At 35.6% G+C, this 24,927-nt stretch overlaps 1 protein-coding gene and 1 pseudogene across 1 annotated transcript in view; both read right to left on the bottom strand.

Moving 5' to 3' along the window:
* Window positions 1-24,927, bottom strand: part of ADAM18 (ADAM metallopeptidase domain 18) — a 164,963-nt gene that overhangs the window by 58,215 nt on the left and 81,821 nt on the right. The window contains exons 13-16 of the mRNA XM_043563577.1: window positions 24,494-24,589; window positions 21,225-21,423; window positions 17,625-17,730; window positions 4,535-4,724 (exon numbers count right to left, since the gene is read on the bottom strand). Coding sequence (XP_043419512.1) covers window positions 4,535-4,724; window positions 17,625-17,730; window positions 21,225-21,423; window positions 24,494-24,589 — 591 coding nt within the window. The remainder of the gene's footprint in view (window positions 1-4,534; window positions 4,725-17,624; window positions 17,731-21,224; window positions 21,424-24,493; window positions 24,590-24,927) is intronic.
* LOC122473263 lies at window positions 12,678-13,858 on the bottom strand (annotated as a pseudogene).

Below are 24,927 nucleotides of genomic sequence, written 5' to 3'. Positions count from 1 at the left end.
TAAAAGACAAAAAGAGACACTATATAATGACAAAAGTGTCAATCAAGCAAGAAGACATATAAACATATATGCACCCAATATGCACCAAAAAAACATGAAGCAAGTGTTAATAGAACTAAAAGGAGAAATTGACAGAAATACAATAAGAGTATGACACTTTAACATCCCACTAAAATCAATGAATAGATCAAGACAAAGAATAAAAAAGGAAACTTTAGCATTAAACATTATATAGACCAGATGGACTTAATAGATACATAGAGAATATTCCATCCAAAAGGAGAATAAACATTTTTCTCAAGTGCATATGCAATATTCTTTAGGATAGATCACATGTTATGCCATGAAATAAGACTCAATAAAGTCAAGAAGATTGAAATCATATTAAGCATCTGTTCTGGCCATAATGGTATGAAACCAGAAATCAATCACAAGAAGAAAACTGGAAAAAAACACAAATACATGGAGATTAAACAACATGATACTTTAAAATTTTAAAAATCCCAATAAACAAATAATTACAGAAATACTGCTTACCAAAATGTATGGGATGGTGCAAAAACAGTTATAAGAGGGAAGTTTACAGCAATACAGGCTACCATAAGAAACAAGAGAAATCTCAAACAATTTAGCTTTACACATAAAGGAACTAGAAAAAGAAGAACAAATGAAGGCTGAAGTTAGTAGAAGGAAGGAAATAATAGAGATCAGAGCTAAAATAAATGAGCTAGAGACTAAAATGACAATAGAAAATATGAATCAAACTAAGAGCTAGTTCTCTGGAAAGATAAACAAAATTGGCTAATATTTAGTTAGACTCACCAAGAAAAAAAGAGCGTTCTTGTGTAGATGAAATCAGATATGAAAGAGAAGTTACAATTCCTATCACAGAAATACAAAGGATCATAAAAGACTACTAGGACCAATTTTACACCAATATATTGGACAGCCTAGAGAAAATGTATAAATTCTTAGAAACTTATAATCTGTCAACAGTGAATCATAAATAAATAGAAAATCTGAGTATCAGTTACAAGTAAGAAATTTGTTCAGTTAAAAAAAAATACCATCAGCAAATAGAAGTTCAGGACCAAACGTCTTCACTGGTAAATTCTATCAAACATTCAAAGAAGATTTAATACCTATCCTTTTCAAACTCTTCCAAAATTGTATAGGAAACACTTCCAAATTCAGTTTATAAGGCCAAAATTATCCTGATCCTAAAACTCGACAAAAACACAAGAAAAGAAATTTGTGGGCCAATAGCCCTGATGAACATAGGTGCAAAAATCCTCAATAAAATGTTGGCAAACTGAATTCAACAAAACATTAAAAGGATTATATAACATGATCAAAGTGGGATTTATTCCAGTGATGTAGGGATGGTTCACCATCTACAAATCAGTTAGCATGATATACCAAATTAACAAAAGAAAAATAATATAATCATCTTAATAGATGCAGAAAAAGAATTTGATAAAATTCATCATTCATTTATGATAAATAAAACTCCCAACAGAGTATCTATAGACGGTACATACTTCAACTTAATAAATTTCATATATTACAAACCTACAGCTAATACACTCAATGATGAAAAGCTGAAAGTTTTACCTCTAAGATCAAGAACAAGACAAGAATGCACACTCTCCCCACTTTCAGTCAACACAGTTTTGGAAGTCCTAGCCACGGCAATTAGATAACAAAAAACAAAAGACATTCAAAGTGGAAAGGAAGAAGTAAAACTATTTGTAGATGACATGATATTATATATAGAAAATCCTAAAGACTTCACTACAAAACTGTTAGAACTAATAAAGGAATTCAGTAAGGTTACTAGATAAAAAACCAACATAAAAAACCTGTTGCATTTCTACATGCAACTATCGGAAAGAGAAATTTAAAAATCCCATTGACAATTGCATCAGAAAGAATAAAATACCTAGGGATAAATTTAATCAAGGAGGTGAAAGTCATATACATTAAAAACTACAGTTTCGTTGATAAATGAAATTGAAGACACAAATAAATGGAAAGATATTCAGGGCTCATGCAGTAGAATAATTAATATTGTTAAAATATCAATACTGCCCAAAGCAATCTGTAGATTAAATTCAATCCCTATCAAAACTCCAAAGGCATTCATCACCAAAATGGAAACAAAAACAACTCTAAATTTGTATGGAACCACAATGACACTGAACAGACAAAGCAATTCTAAAAAAGAAGGACAAGGCTGGAGATACCACGTTTTCTATTTTCAAACTAGACTAAAGAGCTACCACAACTAAAACAGTGTGGTACTGGAATCAAAATAGGCATATAAACCAATGGAACAGCATAGGGAGCTCAGAAATACAACCGGGTATATGTTGTCAATTAATTTACAAAGGAGACAAAAATATAAAATAGGAAAGTACAGTGTCTTCAAGAAGATATTGGGAAAACTGGACAGCTACATGAAAAAGAATAAAACTGGACTGCCATCTTAACATGCATAAGGATTAAATCAAAATATATTAAAGACTTGAATGTAATATTTGAAACCATAAAATTTCTAGAAGGAAACATAGGTGGTAAGCTCCTTGACACAGTCTTAAAGATTTTATTTGGAATCTGACATCAAAGGAAAGAGAAAGAAAAGTAAAAATGAACATGGGACTACATAAAACTAAAAAGGTTTTGCACAGTGAAAACAAAAATGCAACCTATTGTAAAAACATATTTTCAAATCATATATACAATAAAGGGCTCATACCCAAAATATATAAAGAATTCATGCAACTCAATAACAGAAAAACAATCCAATTAAAGAATGAACAAACGATTGAAGACATTTTTCCAAAAAAGATATACAAATAGCCAAAGGGGACATGAAAAGAGGCTCAACATCACTACTCATCAGAGAAATACAAATCAAGACTACAACGAGGCATCATCTTACAATTGTCAGAATGGCTAGAATCAAAAAGACAAGAAATAACGAGTGCTGGTGAAGCTGTGGGGAAAAGGGATATCTTGTGCACTGTTGGGAATATAAATTGGTGTATCCCTTATGAAAAATAGTATGGAGTTTCCTCAAAATATTAAAAAATAGAACAACCATATGATCCATCAATTCCACTACTGGATATCTATCTGAAGAAAATAAAAAACTTTAATTCAAAAAGATATGTGCAGCCTCTATTCACTGCAGCATTATTAACAATACCCAAGATATGGAAGCAACCCAAATGTCCTTCCATAAATGAGTGGATAAAGAAGATGTGGTATATATATATATATATATATATATATATATATATATACACACACAATGAAATACTAGTTAACCACAAAAAAAGAAGGAAATATTGATATTTGTGATAACATGGATGAAAGTTAAGGGTATCATGCAAGTGAAATAATTCAGAGATAGAAAGACAAATACCATATGATTTCATCTGTATATGGAATCTAAAAACAACAACAACAACAACAACAACAACAGCTAAAAACAAAACAAAACAAAACAAAAAACCCGAAACAATCAAAATAAAACTCAGACTTACAGGCACAGAACAGATTGGTCATTGTCAGAGGAGAAGGGATTGAGTAGAGCAAAAGAGATGAAGGAGATTAAAAAGTACAAGCATAGAGGTATGAAATAAGTCTTAGGGATATAATACACAGCATGAGGAATATAGTAAAAAATGTATTAACACTGTAGGTGACAGATGATAACTAGACTTATTGTGGTGATTATTTCACAATGTGTACAATGTCTAATTATTATGTTGTATACCGGAAACTAATAAAGAATTTATGTCAAATATACCTCAATAAAAATAAATGAACATAAAGCATAAAAAAAATTGGCTAATTGATTCACCTTTACAAGGTTTCATTTTATTTTTCATTAAGCACGTAAGTTTGTTATTTACATGTAGCACACTGATGCATAATTGCTGCTTTAAATCTTAGTTGCCTTATATTTTCTGGAATGTGTGCACTTGTATTTCCAAATTGAGTAATAGCCTCTGAGCCATTTTTGTTCTCCCTTTATTTTATGACTATATGAGTACAAATGCTCATATGTATGTATATGTGCGTATGGACATAAACTTGTACACCACTATAACTATGCTTCCCTGGTATAGACTTAATTTGGTTCTTTCAAACTTCTCATACTTATACTTTGACCATACATGTAAAAAAATGGTTTAGCAGGAAACATTGAAAACTCAGAATTTTATGACTAAAAGTTGTTAGAATTCAGAGATATAGTAAAAAAAAATCACCTGTCAGTTTAGTGGAATGTGTGCTTACATATATATTTTTTCATATAAGGATCAATAACAAGTTGTAACTTCCAAAAAGCAAAGTTATTGGATAACCAAGGCCTAGTTTAATTATCTTTTCAATATTGTATGGGAAGTAAGTTGCAGCACCAGGTTCAAATCCATTCAATATACTGTGATAGTAATCATGGAATATAGTATTTGATAATTATGTAATTTAACACAGCTAAATAGAAATGAACATATTTTGTTACCATTTGTGCCCCACAAACAGTGCCATCAGCAACATAGGAATAATCTCTTTCATCTGATTTCACTGATGACCCAGTGGCTATAGATATGCATACATGCCCTTGAATGTATGAATAAACTGCAGGTTGAACATCATTTTTATAAGTATTCTTATGTGGCCAAACACAAGCTAATTTTCCACAGAGAACATCCCTGAAATGAAAAGCAGAAAATTCCTTATCATTTTGTCTTTTAATGATACCATGTTCCAAATAAATATTGTATTACATGATTGACAACATAAATATTATTTAATTGATGGTATAAAAATTTGCCAGAAAAAAATGACAAGATAACATTATCCTTTGGTGACCACCAACTGAATGCAATCTTATTGATTAGCACTGGAGCCGAATTGAATACTGTATGCTGAACACAAATTTGCAGTCATGACTTCATTTCCTATTTCAGAACTCAACTTTTTGTCTAGCCTCCAGTTGACCTAGAGCACTTATCATATTTTACCATATTCATTAGGAAAATTCATCACCTGCCTCCACTTTGATATAGCTTAGCCAGTCTGGTCATTGGTTACCCAACATTTCCTGAAAGCAGCTGATTGCATTTATTAACTCTATGTATGTACCTTTTGAACCCCTTCTGTTTATTTCCATCATCCCTGGTATGAACCTTAGTCAATACATCTCTATAGTATACAGACTCTTCATGCTAATTCTTCCAGTAGTTCTGGACTTCTCTCTTGAGAATTAAGGAACTTTGAGATCCCTTTGTGCCACAAGCATTCCAAACATTATCCCATGAACAGTTTATGTAGCCAGATGTACTCATGACCCAGTATGGAATACACTGCAGGTGCACGACCTGTCAAGATGCCAAATACTACGTTGTATGTGCTTGCTGTTATCAGACAAATTGCAAAAATAAAAGAGGCTTGAGCCAGGAGACCAGTGCTTTGCCTCCTGGAGAGTAACCTATCCCTGAGTAGAATACTGGCTTCTCTAAGACTTACAATATCCCTAGACTATGCCCTAAAAAGTAATCTATGTCACTTCTTGCTCTTGGAATCACTCAAATCTATCATTTCTCATTTTCATTGGAAACAACTATTCTTAACTTTGATATAATCTTGCCAAGCATGCCATTATTACTTCTTCAAAAGTGTTCCCTTAGAAAATTTTATTCATTTTTCCTGAAAGACCATTTTGGGTTCTTTAATATAACAGGGATTAGTTTCATGGTACGAGGTGAAGATTCAAGTGAAGTTGAGAGCCAAAATCTAAATCTCTTTTCAAGCTTTTCTCCTTTCCAGCCTAATGTGTCTATCTTAGATGTAGATACTTCTTTTGGTTGTGGTTCCACTCTCTTTCCATGGAATATATCTTAAACCAGCTTTGCACATAGTAGGTCTGTTTCTAGTTTGGCCATTGAGTACATACACTTCCTCCACAATCTATTCTCTCAAAATTTGCATTTATGGCTGAATTCTTGGGACTAACAGTCTCTTCTTTTCTGGAAAGGAATCACAGTTGTCTTAGCACAGATGAATTGTGCTAATGAATTCCAGTCTCATCTAGTGATTTTATTTCAGGAAAATATATGTATTATAATTTCAGATGAAATATGGATAAGTCATGCTTGCTAGAGTTTCACAGTTTCTTCCATCTTTTTTGTTCATATTTTCACAAATAATCTTACTTAGATGAAGTGCAGCCAACATGCCTTCTTGTCAACAGGGAAAGAGATTTAAGCATGTCTGTTTACCACCACCTCCTATTTTTGTTGGCATCCACTGTGGTGTAACTCAGCCTGATCATTGCTGCTCTGTAATGGTATTTAACATGGTGTGACTCATAATATCTTGTCTTTTAGAGATTATACAGGGTCTCCTTCTGAGATCTCCCCTCATCAGTATTCACTTTGTGATTCCAGACATAGTCTTTTAATTCTGCATCTTCTACATGTCATACTTTGAAGAGAGACAGGGCCTAAAGGTGCGTGGTCGAGAGACTTACAAAGCAGGGGGCTAAGACTCTCCAGGAGGCGAATCACTGGTCTCCTGGCTCAAGCCTCTTTTATTTTTGCAATTTGTCTGAAAACAGCAAGCACATACAAGATAGTATTTGGCATCTTGACAGGTCGTGCACCTGCAGTGTATTCCATACTGGGTCATGAGTACATCTGGCACCAGATAAAACATTCTTATCCCTGGCCTGGTGCCCGTTTTATGTCCTTCTGGAGAGAACATGCAGTCCCAGTGGCTTTCCACCTGGGAATGGAACTGCTCTCACTTCCTTGCTGCTCCGTCCCTTTCCTTCCGAACATTCTTACGGTGCCTCCGGCTTCTTGTTCTCCAACAATACTTATTGTATAGTAAACTCATGTGGATGCAAAGTGGTGGATACTATCCTAGTCCCACCCAACTAGACACTTTCTTCAGATACTTATAATCTTCATAATGGAACCAAGTCTTTTTATAAGTATGCTGAGTGTGATGCTTACCAAAGGATTTCACATTTTTTTCTAACTGCGTCTTTGGAGGTTAAGGAAAATCCTGCTTCTCCTTGGATCACATGACCCTATCTTAATGTTTTTTATATTTTCTCTTTTCATATTAGTCCTTGAATTTGGATCTGTAAATATTTTTAAGCCACTTTAAGTTATAATTAACACATACCAAGCTATACATATTTAATGTACCCAACGTGATGAATTTGGGGATAAGCACATACTCAATGAGTCCATCAGCACCATCAAGGACATAAACATATCCACCACTTCCTAAAGTCTCCTCCTGCCTATGTATATAATAATAATATTAATAATAATATAAATAATTTATTATATTATTTTAAAATATTTTGTGGAGGGGCGCCTGGGTGGCGCAGTCGGTTAAGCGTCCGACTTCAGCCAGGTCACGATCTCGCGGTCCGTGAGTTCGAGCCCCGTGTCGGGCTCTGGGCTGATGGCTCGGAGCCTGGAGCCTGTTTCCGATTCTGTGTCTCCCTCTCTCACTGCCCCTCCCCCATTCATGCTCTGTCTCTCTCTGTCCCAAAAATAAATAAACGTTGAAAAAAAAATATTTTGTGGTAAGAATGCTTATTATATGTACTACCACTTAGCAAATTTTAAGTATACAATACCATATTTTTAGTTATAGTAGCTATGTTGTGTAGTATGTCTCCAGACTTATTTATGTTACTATACTTTTTCAGTTTTATTGGGGGTATAATTGACTAATAAAATTGTAAGACAGTTAAAGTGTGCAAAGTGGTGAATTGATATGTGTACATATTGTGAAAGAATTCTCCCCATTGACTTAATTAGCTCATTCATCATTTCATATGTTTATCCTTTTTGTATGTATCTGAGAACATTTAAGTTCTACTCTCTTAGCAAATTTCAATTATACAATACAATGTTATTAACTGTGGTCACCATATTACATTAGATACTTGGACCTTTATTCATCTTAAAACTGAAAACTTGGTACCCTTTTACTAACATTTCTGTATTTGTCACTCGCAACTATTTTTATACTCTCTGTTTTTATGAGTTTAACTTTTTTCTTATTCCACAAAGAAGTGATACGGTTTAGTATGTGTCTTTCTTTGTCTGGCTCATGTCACGCAGCATAGAGCTGGTCAGGTGCATCCAAGTTGCCACAAATGACAGGACTTTTTTCTTTTTTAAAGCTTAACAATATTCCATTGGATACATAGCACTTTTTTGAATCCATTTATCTATTGCTGGACATGTAGATTGTTTTCATATCTTGCTTGTTGTGAATAGTGCTATAATTAAATATCCTCAAGATACTGATCTAATTTCTTTTGGCTATTCAGCTATATGTGAGATTGCTAGAACATGTGATGGTCCTATTTTTAATTTCCTGAGGAAACTCCAAACTATTTTTCATACTGGCTGTACCAGTTTACATTGCCATAAACACTATATGAGGGCTGCCTTTTCTCCACATCTTTGCCAGCATTTGTTATCTATTATCTTTTTATAATAGCCATCCTAACAGATATGATTTGGTATCTTATGGTTTTGATATGCATTTCCTTGATGATTCGTGATGCTGAGCACCTTCTCATGTACCTGTTGGCCATGTGTATATGACCCTTGGAAAAATGTCTGTTCAAGTCCACTAAAAAAATATTTTCTTGCTATTGAGTTGTAAGATTTCTTGTGTATTTTAGATAATACCACTTATTGATATTTGGCTTGGAATGGTGTCCCATTCCATAGTTTGTATGTTCATTTTGTGGATGGTTTCATTTGCTAACTTGAGGCCTTTTAGTTTTGTTGTACTTCTACTTGTATAATTTTTCCTTTGCTGCCTTTGCTTTCAGTGACAGTAAAAAATCATTACCAAGCCCACTGTCAAGGAAATTATTGTGTCCATTTTCCTCTAGGAATTTTACAGTTTGAGATGTTACATTCAAGTGTACTTTAGTTGACTTTGGTTTATGGTGTGAGATAGATGTCAGTTTTATTTCTTTCCCTGTAGCAATCTCATATTTCAAACATGATTTATTGAAGAGCTATCATTTGCCATTGTATAATCTTGGTCTTTTTGTCAAAAATTAATTGATTGTGTCTGCATGTGCTTATTTTTAGACTGTATATTCTGTTCCATTAATATTTGCTTGTTTTTATGACAATATTTTATGCCAACTCTTGATCAATGTAGTTTTTGTTTGTTTTTGTTCTGTCTTTATTGAGGAATAATTGACATATAACGTTAGATTCAGGTGTACAACTTAATGATTAGATATTTGTATGCACTGCCAAATGATCACCATAATAACATCTGTCACCATACCCAGTTACAATTTTTTCCCTTGTCATGAGGACTTTTAAGATTTAGTCTATTAGCAACTTTCAAATATGCAATATGACTTATTAACTATAGTCATATGGCAGTTCTTGTTCTTTTCTTTTTAACTTTTTAAAATTAAATTTTAGTTAGTTAACATACAGTGCAATATTGGTATCAGGAGTAGAATTCAGTGATTCATCACTTACATACAACATCCAGCGCTCATCATGACAAGTGTACTCCTTAGTACCCATTACCCATCTAGCCCATTTCCCTTCCACCTCCCTCTGTCAATCCATAGTTTGTTCACTATCATTTAGAGTTTCTTGTTGTTTGTTTCCTTCTATTCTCTTCACCCCAATACCCATATGTTCATCTGTTTTGTTTCTTAAATTCCACATATGAATTAAATCATATGGCATTCCTCTTTCTCTGGTTGACTTATTTCACTTAGCATAATACATTATGCTCCATCCATGTCATTGCAAATGGCAAGATTTCATTCTTTTTGAAGGCTGAGTATTATATATATATATATATATATAATATATATATATATATAATCCCATTATATATATATATATATATATAATCCCATTATATATATATATACACACACACACACACACACACATATATATATATATATATATATATATATATATATATATATATATCACATCTTCTTTACCCATTTATCCATTGAGGGACATTTGGGTTCTCTCCATAGTTTGGCTATTGTTGAACTGATGCTATAAATATTGAGGTGCATGTACCTCTTTGAATCAGTAGTGTAATTGCTGGATCTTAGACTAGTTCTATTTTTAGCTCTTGAGGAACTTTCATACTGTTCTCCAGAGTGGCTGCACCAGTTTGCATTCCCATCAATGGTGCAAGAGGATTCCCCTTTCTCTGCATCCTTGCAAATATATGTGCTTTCTTGTGTTGTTAATTTTAGCCATTCTGACAGCACTGAGATAGCATATCATCATGATTTTGATTTGTATTTCCCTGATGATGAGTGTTGTTGAGCATCTTTTCATGTGGCTTCTAGCCATTTGGATGTCTTCTTTGGAAAAGTGTCTATTCATGTCTTCTGCCCATTTCTTAACTGGGTTATTTGTTTTTTGGGTGTTGAATTTGATAAGTTTTTCATAGATTTTGGATACTAACCCTTTATCAGATAGGCCATTCCAAAATATATTCTCCCATTCTGAGGATGCCTTTTAGTTTTGTTGATTTTTTTCTTCACTGTACACAGCTATTTATCTTGAGGAAGTCCCAATAGTTCGTGTTTGCTTTTGTTTCCCTTGCTTTCAGTGATGTGTCTAGTAAAAAGTTGCCATAGCTGAGGTCAAAGGTGTTGCTTCCTGTGCCTAGGATTTTGATGGTTACCATTCTCACATTAGGTGATTCATCCATTTTGAATTTATTTTTGTGTATGGTGTAAGAAAGTGGTCCAGTTTCATTCTTCTGCATGTTGCTGTCAAGTTTTCTTAACACCATTTGAAAAGACTGTCTTCCACTGGACATTCTCTCCTGCTTTGTCAAAGATTCATTGACAGTATAGTTTTGGGTCAATTTTTTGGGTTTGCATTCTGTTCCATTGATCTATGTGTATGTTTTGTGTCAGTACCATACTGTCGTTAAAACTACAGTTTTGCAGTATAGCTTGAAATCCGGAATTGCGATGTGTCCAGTTTTGTTTTTTTTCAGAATTGGGTTGGATATTCGGTGTCTTTTGTGGTTCCACACAAAGTTTAGAATTGTCTGTTCTAGCTCCATGAAAAATGCTGGTGGTGTTTTGATAGGGATTTCTTTAAATGTGTAGATTGCTTTGAGTAGTATAGACATTTTAACAATGTTTGTTCTTCATATCTGTGAGTATGGAATGCCTTTCCATTTCTTTGGTCCTCTTCAATCTATTTTATATGTGCTCTATAGTTTTCAGAGTATACTTCTTGTACCTTTTAGTTAGGTTTATTTCTAGGTATCCTATTGTTTTTGGTGCAGTTGCACATGGAATTGATTCTGTGACTTCTTTTTCTGCTGCTTCATTATTAGTGTATAGAAATGCAACCGAATTCTGTATGTTGATTTTATGAACTGTGACTTCCCTGTATTAGTTCTAGCAATTTTTGGGTGGAGTTTTTCAGGTTTTCTACATAGAGTATTATGTCATCTACAAATAGTGAAAGTTTTACTTCTTTCTTGTTGATTTGGATGCCTTCTATTTTTGTTGTTGTCTGATTGCTGAGGTTAAGACTTCTAGTACCATGTTAAATAATAACAGTAAAAGTGGATATCCTTGTCTTGTTCCTGACTGTAGGGTAAAGGTTTTCAGTTTTTCCCCATTGAAGATGATATTAGCTGTGGGTCTATCATATGTGCCCTTTATAATGTTGAGGTATGTTCCTTCTATCCCTGTTTCTTGAGTGTTTTTATAGTGAATGGATGGTGTATTTTGTCAAATGCTTTTTCTGCATCTATTGAGATCATATGGTTCTTATCCTTTCTTTTATCAGTGTGGTATATCATGTTGATTGATTTGCAATTATTAAACCAGCCCTACAGCCCAGGAATAAATCCTGCTTGGTCATGGTGAATAGTTTTTTTAATGTACTTTTGAAGTCGATTTGCTAATATCTTGTTGAAAATTTTTGCATCCATGTTCATCAGGGATATTGGTTTGTAGTTCTTCTTTTTAGTGGGGTCTTTGGTTTTGGAATCAAGGTAATGTTGGCTTAATAGAATGAGTTTGGAAGATTTCTTTCTAATTTTGGAACAGCTGGAAGAGAATAAGTATTAACTCTTCTTTTAATGTGTGGTAGAATTTCCCTGGGAAGCCAACTGGCCCAGGACTCTTGTTTGCTGGGAGATTCTTGATTACTGATTACATTTCTTTGCTGGTTATGGGTCTCTTCAAATTTTCTATCTCTTCCTGTTTCAGTTTTTGTAGGTTGTCAGTTTCTAGGAATTTGCTCATTTCTTCTAGATTGCCCAGTTTGTTGGCGTATAATTTTTCATCATATTCTCTTATAATTACTTGTATTTCTGTGATGTTGGTTTTGATCTTTCCTCTTTCATTTGTGATTTTATCTATTTGGGTCTTTTCTCTTTACTCTTTTATAAGTCTGGCTAGGGGGTTATCAATTTTGTAAATTCTTTCAAAGAACCAGCTCTTAGTTTCATTGATCTGTTCTGTTGTTTTTGTTTGTTTGTTTCTGTATCATTTATTTCTGCTCTAATCTTTATTTTTTCCTTTCTTCTGCTGGCTTTAGGCCTTACTTGCCATTCCTTTTCTTTTTTTTTTCTTTTTCTTTTTCACTATGAAAATGCCTTAATAGTGGCGTTTGTACAGCATGTGATGTCAAGACAAGAAAAAGAGCAAGTGCACACAGAGACATGGCTATCAGAGAACAGATTGTGAGCGAATAAAGAGTTCACACAGCTTCCACGTGCTTTACTGGGTATCAGCTCTAGACTACCTCTTCCTCTTCCTCCTCCTCAAACTCGCCTTTCTCCTTGGCCGTCGGGTCCTGGTACTGCTGGTATTTGGACACCAGGTCATTCATGTTGCTCTTGGCCTCAGTGAACTCCATCTCGTCCATGCCCTTGCCTGTGTACCAGTGCAGGAAGGCCTTAGGCCTGAACATGGCTGTGAGCTGCTCTGAGATGCACTTAAACAGCTCCTGGATGGCCATGCTATTGCCAATGAAGGTGGCTGACATTTTTAGCTCCCGGGGTGGGATGTCACAGACGGCAGTCTTCACGTTGTTGGGGATCCACTCGACGAAGTAGCTGCTGTTCTTGTTTTGGACATTCAGCATCTGCTCATCCACCTCTTTCATGGACAAGCGGCCCCTAAACACTGTGGCCAAGGTCAGGTAGCAGCCGTGGCTGGGGTCACAGGCAGCCATCATGTTCTTAGCATCAAACATTTGCTGGGTGAGCTCGGGCACTGTCAGGACTGGTACTGTTGGCTGCCTCTGCTGGTCAGTGGGGTGAAGCTGGGCATGAAGAAATGCAGGCGGAGGAAGGGGACCATGTTGACAGCCAGCTCACGCAGGTCAGCTTTAAGCTGGCCAGGAAAGCGCAGGTAGGTGGTGACTCCACTCATGGTGGCTGACACCAGGTGGTTGAGGTCCCCATAAGTAGGTGTAGTCAGTTTTAGGGCTCTGAAGCAGATGTCATAGAGGGCCTCATTATCAATGCAATAGGTTTTGTCTGTGTTTTCTACGAGCTGGTGGACCAAGAGGGTGGTGTTATAAGGCTCCACCACCGTGTCTGACACCTTGGGCGAGGGCACCACACTGAATGTGTTCATGATTGTGTACGGGTACTCCTCCCAGATCTTGCTGATGAGGAGGGTACCCATCCCAGACCGGGTCCCCCCACCCAGGGAGTGGGTCAGCTGAAAGCCCTGCAGGCAGTCATAGCTCTCAGTCTCCTTCCTCACAACATCCAAGGCCTAGTCGACCAGCTCTGCACCTTCCATGTAGTGCCCCTTTAGGTGTAAGAGTAGGTTGTGTATTTGGGACCTTTCTTGTTTCTTGAGATAGGCTGTTGTTGATAGTGGCGCTACAAACATTGAGGTGCATGTACCCCTTTGAATCAATTTTTTTGTATCCTTTGGATGAATACCCAGTAGTACAATTTCTGGGTCATAGGATAGTTCTATCTTTAATTTTCTGAGGAACCTCCACACTGTTTTCCAGCATGGCTGCACCAGTTTGCATTCCCACCAACAGTGTAAGAAAGTTTCCCTTTCTCCACATCCTTGCCAACTTCTGTTGTTTCCCGAGTTGTTAATTTTAGCCATTCTGATGGGTGTGAGGTAGTATCTCATTATCGTTTTGATGAGTATTTTTCTGATGATGAATAATGTTGAGTATTTTTTCTTCTGTCTTTTAATCATGTGTATGTCTTCTATGGAGAAGAGTCTCTTCATGTATGAAATAAAAAGAATATTCTTTTTGTCTTTTGTACATTGACTTTAAGTTTTTGCTTTGTGTTTACCATCAGGTTTACATAAACAGCTTATATTTGTAACAATTTTAAGCTAGTGAAAACTCTGAACACATACAAAAGCTCTACATTTTTACACCCCTCCTGCACATATTTTTGATGTTATAGTGTGCAAATTTTTACATTGTTTATAAATTAACAAATTATGGTAGTTATAGTCATTTCAACCCTTTGTCTTTAATCTTTATACTAGAGTTATGAGTGATTTACCCACTATGATCACCACATTAGAGTGCTCTGAATTTAACTATTTATTTGCTATTTCCTATAGATTTTATTCTTTCATATGTTTTTCTTTTTCTAATTAGTGTCCTTTAATTTTGGCTTAAAAAACCACCTTTCGTATTTCTTGTAAGGCTGGTCTTGTGATGAACTTCAGTTTTTACTTGTCTGGAAAACTCTCTATTATCTCACTCTCTTCTGGCCTGCAGATTTCTGCTCAAAAATCTACATATAGTTTTATGGTGTTCTCTTGTACATATCAAGTTACTTTTCTCTTTCTGCTTTTAGGATTTTCGCCTTGTTTTTAATCTTTGACAATTTAAATTTTAATGTATTTTTCAATACATTTTATAAATTTTAACACATTTAAATATATTAATACAAAAATGTAATTTTGCTGTGGGGATTTTAGGTTCATCTTTTAGCTTCTCCCTGGGCTTCCTGTATCTGAATATTTGTTTTCCCCAGGTTAGGGAAATTTTCAGTCATTATTATTTTCAATAAGCTTTCTGCCCTTTTCTCACTCTTTTCTCATTCTGATACTCCTATAAAGTGTATAATGCTCTTTTTAATAGTGCCCCATAAGTTCCTTAAATAATCTTGACTTTTTTTCATTTCTCTTATTTTCTTTCTCTTTCTCTTTTTCAATTCAGTCATTGTATTCTTCAGTTTTGTGATTTCTTTGGTACTTTCTTATAATTTCCATCTCTTGGTTAAGCCTCTCACTTTGTTCATGCATCGCTCTTCCAACCACAGTGCACATCTTTATGACTGTTATTTTTATCTATCAAGTGAATCAGTTATCTCCATTTCATCAAGATCAGTTTCTGGAGATTTTTATTTTGTTCTGAGAAAATACTCATATGTTTATGTTTTCTTGAATTCTGTGTTCGTTTCTATGCATTAGATAAAATAGTCACCCCTCTCCATCTTAACAGAATGGTCTCATTTAGGAGATAAACATCATCAATTAGCTTAGCCTGGCCTTAGTTCCAGTTTGCCTTTCAATCTTTTTTGATTCCCAGAAACACCTTATTTTTCTTAGTGGCTCCCAGTAGTTAAGATGTGCTAAGACCCATCAGTATCATAAAGGTGAGGATTGCATACATCTAGGGGCTCCTAGACTGGAAAACAGCATCTTAAGACAGAAACTGGAAAAGTAGGTAGTTAAGACCCTCTGGGGAAAAACAGGAGATGGACATTTTTGCCTCCTTCCTCTGTGCTAGGCCTGGCTTTATAGCTGCAGGGTTGGGTAGGGGAGGATATTCCTGTGTCTGTTAGGAACTATTTCTTTGTACAGTCCTGTGAGACTTATGAACAGAAGTCCTATTGGCTATCAGAACTAGGTAGTTTGGGGACCTGTTCTTTGGGCAAAGAGTCAAAATCTGTGCAAGACATCCTTTATAAGCTCCTTCCAGAGATACTAGAGACTTGGAGCTGGCTAGGAAGAGATACTGGGAGAGGAAGCTGCCAGGTTCTCTGATCCCTGAGCAGGATCAAAGCCAGTCCCTTCACAGAAACTTGGTCCTCAGTCAAGATCTTTTACATTATGCAAATGGATTCATTTCAGGTAAAGACTTTGAGACAGGCAATTTTGTCTGCTCCCTCTGCGCTGAGCCCTGTGGTATAGCCTCCTGAGAACTCCTTCTTTGTTTGCAACAGTCTTCTGGGACTTGTGAATAGAAGCTCCTTTGGCTTCTGGGGACTTGGGACTGGACTTCTTGGGGATGATCTGGGGACTTGTCCCTTGGGCAGCAGTGCAAAAGTTGGGGAACAGACTTATGTACACATTCCTTGCAGGGAGATATTAGTGACTTAGAGTGGGCTACAAGGAATTGGCAAAGGAGGTATCCATCACTTTCCTCAGTCTCTGGGAAGGATCACAGCTGTCTCCTTAGAAGCCTAAGCCTTAGGTGACAGCTCTCTAAATATGCAGCCAGATCCCTTTCAGGGAAAGGGCTGGGATAGGGAAGTTTTGCCTGCTTCCTTTCTCATGAGCCTTGGAGGATATGTGTGATATGTGCTTAAATTCCTGTTAACAATCATTCCTTTGTTTGTCACAGTCTTGTGGGTCTGTGGACACAAGGTTTGTTGGCTTTCAGAACTACATGTTTTGTGATCCTGTCCTTCAGAGAAGTGTCTTAAAATGTTGGGACACTAAATGTGGGGTCGAAATCCTTTGTTCCTCAGGAGGAAACTGGTAGTCGGGATTTCCTTTCCAGTTGCGTGGTTCTGTGCCAGTTACGTGTTTTATGGTGAGCGTGTGTATCTACCTGTTTCAATGTGAGTATTTTCTCAGTTGCTCAATGTGTAGGAGTCCTTCTGGTGTTTTTTGGACTTCTTTTAGAAGTAATTGCTTCATGTGTACATGAAGATTCAGTGTGTATATGGTAGGAGTAAAATTCCAAAGCCTTCTATGTTACCATCTTGGTCAACCTCTTATCTATTATTTTTTTATTCCTTGGTTTTCAATAGTCCCATGAAATTCAGGAAGTATTTGTAATGGATTAAGCTCTCCCTTATTGGATTTCATAAATCCCTTAAAAATATTCCAGTACTTCCAGTTTAGTTATTGATAAGTACTGCTATGTGTTACATATCAGTATTTTGGAAACAAATAACAACAACAACAACAAAAACTTTATTCCTTTCAATAATCTCATGTCTCAAAAATCAAAGCACTTGCTTTAGGATCATTATCATATAGCAACTTAATAAAAAAACCTCAGTTTTAATTCTCAGTTTAGTGCACAAGTTTCTGATTTTTGGTGGTTTGTGCCCACTTCTTACCTCTGGTAATAAGCATCAGCCTTTTTTGTCTAGTTTCATCATTAGAACATATTAGAGAAAAAAACAGGCAAAAAGAAAACTGAATTACATAAAAGAACAATATGTGCAATGTTACTTTAAAATATTCTCCTGATACACAATTTACTGACCATTAGTCTTTAACGTCTCTTAACAGGCAATATATAATTCTTATGACTTAATAAAACAATTATTTTCTGTATACATACCTCTGTTCACAGGGCAATGGTTGTGAATTTTTAAAACCACAGTTTCCAAATTTATCACGCAGAGAATTAATTTCTTTGTAACAGGCAAACGGAGCACCTTGAGCACCTAAAAATGCAAACGCATCTGTTAAATTATTATTATTAATCTAAATTAAATATTTTTTCCATAAAAAACTAATGAAACTCTTATTGCATAAACAAAAAATCATGAGCTTGGTCATACTTTTTTCTGTGTGTATCTTGTCAATGCAAGTAGAAAGAAACAATTGTCTTAGCTAATAGAAAACAGAAAAAAAAAATAACTATTGCAGTAACATTATATTATTATTAACAATAATTGGCTGTCCCTTGCTGTGGGAATGTATACTGCCTCATCCAATGAACATTAGACATGACATTGTAATTTGAAACATGTCACTTATGGGCAGAAACCTTCAGAACTGAGTGTCAGATCCTCTTCTCTGATGGAGGATAAGCAATGTTTTAAGTAGACGTTCACCTGTCACTTTGGGTATCATAGTGAAAGCAGTGTGGAGTAGCAGAATAGTTGTATTGGATTTCTTAGATGTTTTAGGGTTCTTTCCATTTCATTAAACACATGAATTGGTACTCAAAAGTGGAGTTCCCCGGTAAAATGTCTCTAAAATATGTGGCATTGTCATTGAAGCCTGGTAGTAGGTGGTAATAAAATTACTATCATTGGATAAAGAAGACTAATGCATGCTATGGGAGGATAAAACACTTGAACAAACTCTCTTCTCAGCAATTGAAAGGGAAATCATAGCCTTAATAAACTTGTCTTAGGCAAAGAAGTAGGGAAGCAGAAACTATCTTGGTTACCATTGGCTACATTTGACCAGAAGGTAAAGGTACTCAAGAAAAAGATAAACTAAACTCAGAAAAGAATCTGTTGTTTCAGAGACAGTAATTAAAAAAAAATTGAGAAAGCCTAGAAATATGTCCATCCTACAGCATTGGGGTGGATAATGATGGATGCTGGCTGATGGAAACTAGCCAAATTATTATGCTTATTTGATTGTTCTGTATCTCTTCCATGGTGGATGCTCATTGGTGGGTGTTAACTGGTGGATTAAAACAAAGACCTCCACATTATTGTTCATTTCCATGTGTCTTAGCATATATTTCTATTCCAGAACTCTTGCCTCTAATCTTCTGGTCTTTCCACACCCAGGCACCTCACCAACAAACTAGGCCCTTTGTCATTGTTCAAGAGAATATCTATAATCTACTTCTGGCTATTTTTCCTTCCACAGAAACAAATGACCAGATGGTCAGTATCTTTATTTCAAGGCAACCTCCAAAGTGAGGCTGCAGTATAGCTACTGCTTTTTCCCCCACTTATGACTAGTGACTGAGCCAACACATCTATAAAGCAAACATAAGCTTGTTCTTCTAAGTGTAACTTGGTCATTGTGAAATCCCATGAAATTTCATAGGTATGAGCTAAGGGAGATGCAAAGGATCTTTTTGCTTGTGCTTGAATCCAGGTGAATGAATGACTTCCACCTACCTGACCATTTAACTTAGTGGGTCTGACATAACAAAGCTTATACTGTATAGTTCTGAACACATGGGTTTTTGGTGTCTGAAAGTCAGATTCTTCATCTCTACAGGAGTCAGTAGTGTGCTCAGAGTGGTTTTGTCAAAGTGGTATCGTTCTCCAGTTTAGATGGAACAATCTTGCTCCAAAACCCCAGAGAACTGCTCTATTACTCTCCCAAAGAGGCTTGGTATAAGTCCCATATAGCAGTTTTTCTCATGACCCACACCTCTAATATTATTGGGGCTGCTGTGTTTCATAATTCAGTATGCAGGGCTTCTTGCGTTGCAGCTTTGACATGCTGCAGAACCCTTTCCTGCTTTTCACATCACTCCACATTAGCAACCTTTCATGTCATCTGGTAAATGAAATCAAGCAGTACTTCCCCATGTGGGATATACTGACTCCAGAACCCAAAGAGGCCTACCAGGTGGTGTGCTTTTTTAGTTAAATGAGATGCAAGATACACACCATTTGGTTTTACTTTGCAGGAGACGTCAGATAATGCCTCTGATCACTGGATCCTTAAAAATTTTACTGATGACAAATTCCTAAACATTTTGAAAGGCTGTCTCCTGCCCTTTATAGAAAATGTGCTTTACTTAATCCTCCAGCATTCTAGCAATGCTTTTCTTATTTAGCTGGATTAGAACAAAATCATTGATGGAGTAGAAAATGTGATATATTTTAAGATGTCCACATCTCTACAACTTTATGATTGACAGCAAAACTCAACATTAATGTCATTATCCATTCCATGTGAAAGCATACTGTTGCTAATTCTTTTTTAAAATAGAAACAGGAAAGAATATATTTGCCAAATCAGTGGCTATACTCCTACTACATATGCTATCCTGCTCTAGCATAGACACCACATCTGGCATAGTGGGTGCAATTAATCTACTGCTTGTCTGCATTTGCAGTGGAATGCTATTATCTTCCAACACCATCTGGTTTCTACAAGAATCATATTGAATAATTAAATATATATACATATATATATATATATGTATATGTATATATATATACTGCTAACCACCTATGCATCCTTTAGATTTTTAAAGGTAGTATTAATTTCTGGTAGGAGAGAGTTACAGAGGCTTTCTCCATGGCCTTATCAAATAGCCCAAGGACATAATTATGGGACTGCACAAACTATTAATATGTCAAACCTGATGATATCCTCTAGGACTAAAAAATAATTGCCAAATGAATTTGTGGACCCTGTGGACCCATTGTGCACTGAAAGTTGTCAAAGATTCTATTCCCTTGGTAATTTCAACATTTAAATCTCACTTAGAGTGGGCCATTGTTTCCATCTTTCTGGAAACAATCCTAATAGAAATTTTTACTGTCTTCTAGGATCCTTGCCAGGGTGTTAAGTCTTATTATCTTAGGAGAGTACTTCCAAAATAATAAACTCTCTCTTATCCAATCTTATGTTCCCCTATCCAATGTTGTGATCAAGCACTCTCAGAATCCAGTTCCATGTACACTCCCTTGATTCTGGCAGTAATTGCTGTCTAGGACCTGTAGCTCTATTGGGGTATATTTCCTTTACTCCCTTATAAATTCCAGCACATCCTGGCTCTATTTTGCTGTGACTTGAACTTGACTTACAGTTAGTGGCCAGGACAGGTAGGAGAGAGATCCTGATGGGGATACAATATGTGTTATGAGAGACAGGTTTCCACATTATCTTCATATAATGGGAACATACTTATGTCATTATTAATTGGTGCAGGTGGTGGTGTGAAGGATCAGTGCTGTACCATTTTATAAATTCAGTAGTTTCAGAGAAGTCTGGAGGCTAAAATTAGAGAGAACACATTTTCAACTGTTCCCATCCTAAGCATAGGTTTCATTCTTCTTCCAACCAGAACCTTAATTATGGAAAAACAGACTTCACTGAGAATTTAACCTCCTCTGAAGTTCCTTCAACTTGATAATTAAGACTTTCTCTAACCTTCTATTTGATATATCCCTATATAGAGGGATTCAAATTTAAGGTAAAAGAAATATATAATAAAGAGCGATACCTTCTCCAAATATCTGGGCACACTGGTTATCAGTAGTTTGGCATCGTCCATTATAACAATATGCAGTTCTCAACCTACACAGCTGACCATTCGACGCATAAGTGTCAGGAACACAATTACTAGAGGTTCCATTGCAATATTCTGTAAAATCACATTCTTGATCAATACTCTTTCTACAAGGAGTGCCTGCTAATGATATCTAGGAGGAAAAAGAAAAATAAAATCGTATTCTATGAATAACTATTCTTAGTGAAGAGATTTGTCATATAAAATATACCTAATTATTTATATTTAGGAGAATCACAGAATTCCCAAGGCTGTGAGTTATATGATGAAAAAGTCAAGTACAGTGTTTATAAATTTGCACTTTGTAGTTCTTTCTTTTCAATTGGTTGTTATTAGCATTGATGTAAAATGCAATTTCAGAAATTTTCTCTTTTGTATGAAGACTTTGTACCATCTGTTTTAGTGATGAGGAGAGAGTCAAAAAGGATTTAGGTGTTTAAAGGATCTGCTTTTAATTAAGACCTTGGATTCTGTAAGAAAAGTCCCTTTAGTTTTGACCCTTTATCCCACAATCAAATACCTGGATGTCTTGGGCTGCATACTTACCCCTCATGTCCTTTTCTCTTAACTGTCAGAGATGTGCCTCTAATTCTGCCTTCAGTTGTAAGCTGGTGACTCTGACATGCTTAGTTGTGGTTGTTGCATACACATTTGTGAGTTAGCCACTGTTTGAATGATGCTGTTTTTAAGAGCTTTTTCTCTCTCTTTTAGTTTATTTATTTTGAGAGAGACAACGTGAGTGGAGGAGGGGCAGAGAGAGATGGGGAGAGAGAGATACCAACCAGGTTCCACACTGTCAGCACAGAGCCCAATGCAGGGCTCCAACTCATGAAACCATGAGATCAGGACCTGAGTCAAAAACAGTTGGGCTTTTTACCAACTGAGCAACCCAGGCATCCCAAGAGTTTTTTCTTTTTTCTTTTTAAAAATTTTTAACGTTTATTCATTTTTGAGAGATGAAAGAGAGGCAGAGCATGAATGATGGAGGGGCAGAGAGGGAGACACAAAATCTGAAGCAGGCTCCATGCTCCGAGCTGTCAGCACAGAGCCTGATCTGGGGCTCAAACTCACGAACCGCAAAATCATGACCTGAGCTGAAGTCGGCCACTTAACCGACTGAGCAGCCCGGGCACCCAGGGGTTTTTTCAAGGTACAGTAGATTTTTGAAATTTCAGGTAACTGGAAAATTTTCAACTTTTGCATTTAAAAGTCTTTTGGAAAGGCTTAAACAAAGTGAAAATATACAAAACGAATCATTTTTGCTTTGCAAAATTTCACACAGGTGTTTACTATTTATTCTGTAATCCTCACTGTTTATAAAAGTTCAGTAACACTTGAACTTGAATTTGTCTAACACTGTAGGGATTCTGGTTTCTGCCATATCTTTGTACATTCTAACAAAGTTATATGGAATGTTTGTGAGTTAGTTTCCATACCATCAAAATGTACTGCCACTCAACACTGTAAAGAGAGAGCACACTTTTTGGAGGGTTGAGACAAACTTTTGAAAATTTTCCATAATTTGTGACTAATAAAAAGCCAGTTTGTATATTTTTAAATAATAAATACCTATTTAAAAAAAAACAAACCAAAAAAGAATGGGTTACTGACAAGCACCACAACATGAATGAAACTCAAATGCTATTATGATAACATGCCTAATTAAAATGTTTACATATATATACGATTCAATTTGTATTTCTGCAAAAAGAAAATTACAAATGCAGAAAACAGATCTGTAGTTACTGGGGTCTGTGGGTGGAGGTACAAAGAGGCATAGGGTAATTTTTTGAGAGTGCTGATGAAATCACCTATCCTTTGATTGTGGTGCTAGTTATAAGACTGAATGTTTCTTATAATACTCAGAAGTATTCACTAAAAGAATTTTACTATAATAAAATTATAATATAGTAAGTTATACCCGAGCTGAAAAATTGGGCAAAAGAATATATGGAATATTTATGTGTATATAATATATCCGAGTTTTTAATTATAAAATATTTTTCATTATTAAACTTGCTTTCTCATCTGAACATATATCTTTTTTTTTTTTTTTTAATTTTTTTTTTCAACGTTTATTTATTTTTGGGAGAGAGAGAGACAGAGCATGAATGGGGGAGGGGCAGAGAGAGAGGGAGACACAGAATTGGAAGCAGGCTCCAGGCTCTGAGCCATCAGCCCAGAGCCTGACGCGGGGCTCGAACTCACGGACCATGAGATCGTGACCTGGCTGAAGTCGGACGCTTAACCGACTGCGCCACCCAGGCGCCCCTGAACATATATCTTAAAGATAATATGTATTAGTGCATGCATATTTAGCCTGCAGTTATTAATTCTTGTACAGTGTACAATAATTTGTGATCATTCTAGTACCAATTGTTGACTACTGCAAATAATTCTATAATTAATATTCTTTTTTGAGCATTCCATACATGTATATACTTCTAAGATATATACATAAGAAAGAAACTGATAATTTATACTTTGTTCAGAGATACTCAAATATTGCTTAACAAAGGGATTATAGCAATTCAAAATTCCATACTCTCCAAAAAATAACTTTATCTCTTCTCTTTGGTTAATATCTGACATTGTTGTTTTTAAGATTACCATTTGAATAACTACATTAGATATTGTGCTAATTGTTTTTATTTGTGTTTACCTTAATTACTGCAGATGAAGTACACACACTGGAGTACAACTCTATCTCCATTATTGTAAATTGCCTGTAGAGCCCCTTTGCCTGTGAGTGTGTGTGGGGGGCGGGGAGGGGAGGGGAGATTTGTCTTTCACTTATCCATGTCTGAGAGTTCTTTGTATATCCTATACACTACACATTTTGTCTGCTGCAAAATTGGCTTGTATTTCCACAGACATTTACCATTTATTTGACTTCACGATTTCCTTGAGAGTTGATATATTTTGATATGGTAATGTATATATATACTTTCTTTATGTGATGATTTAGAAGATGGTAAACTGTGGTTTCAACACAACAGAATAATCAGTACCTATCTGTGATGTCTTCTTTAATTCATAGTAGTTTTCCTTTTTACTTGTGGTTGTTGATGTGCTCTCCATTTTGTCCACTGAACCACTTCTATATTCTCTTTATCAATTCCACATAAATTTAATTAATTATTAATCATGATCACATCTATGATAACAGCTTAATTTCCTTTTTATAAATATTGGAAAATTACCTCACATTTTGATGTACAGCAGGGTCCAGAACCACATTTTGCTGAGCTTTTCAGTTTACATGTATGAAAATCACAGCACTTCTTAAATTGACATTCCTAAAATTTCATAAGAAATATTATTGTAGTTCAACCACTTAACAGCTTTCATTTATTAATCTCAACTTCTATTTAATACACTTATATGTTCAACTTTTCAGTTATACAATGTAGTTATATTCAATGAAATTTTATTATTTTATTATTTCTAGAATGTCCAAAAGAACATATAACTGTAAAAACTAAGTAACACTTAAAATAGAAGTTGATCGAAGACTTTCGGCAAGATGGCGGCTTAGGAGGACGCTGGGCTCACCGCACGTCCTGCTGATCACTTAGATTCCATCTACACCTGCCTAAATAACCCAGAAAACCGCCAGAGGATTAGCAGAACGGAG

This window comes from Prionailurus bengalensis, chromosome B1 (assembly GCF_016509475.1).
Source record: "Prionailurus bengalensis isolate Pbe53 chromosome B1, Fcat_Pben_1.1_paternal_pri, whole genome shotgun sequence".
NCBI classification, from domain to species: Eukaryota; Metazoa; Chordata; class Mammalia; order Carnivora; family Felidae; genus Prionailurus; species Prionailurus bengalensis.
This window is presented reverse-complemented; position numbering and strand designations above follow the sequence as displayed.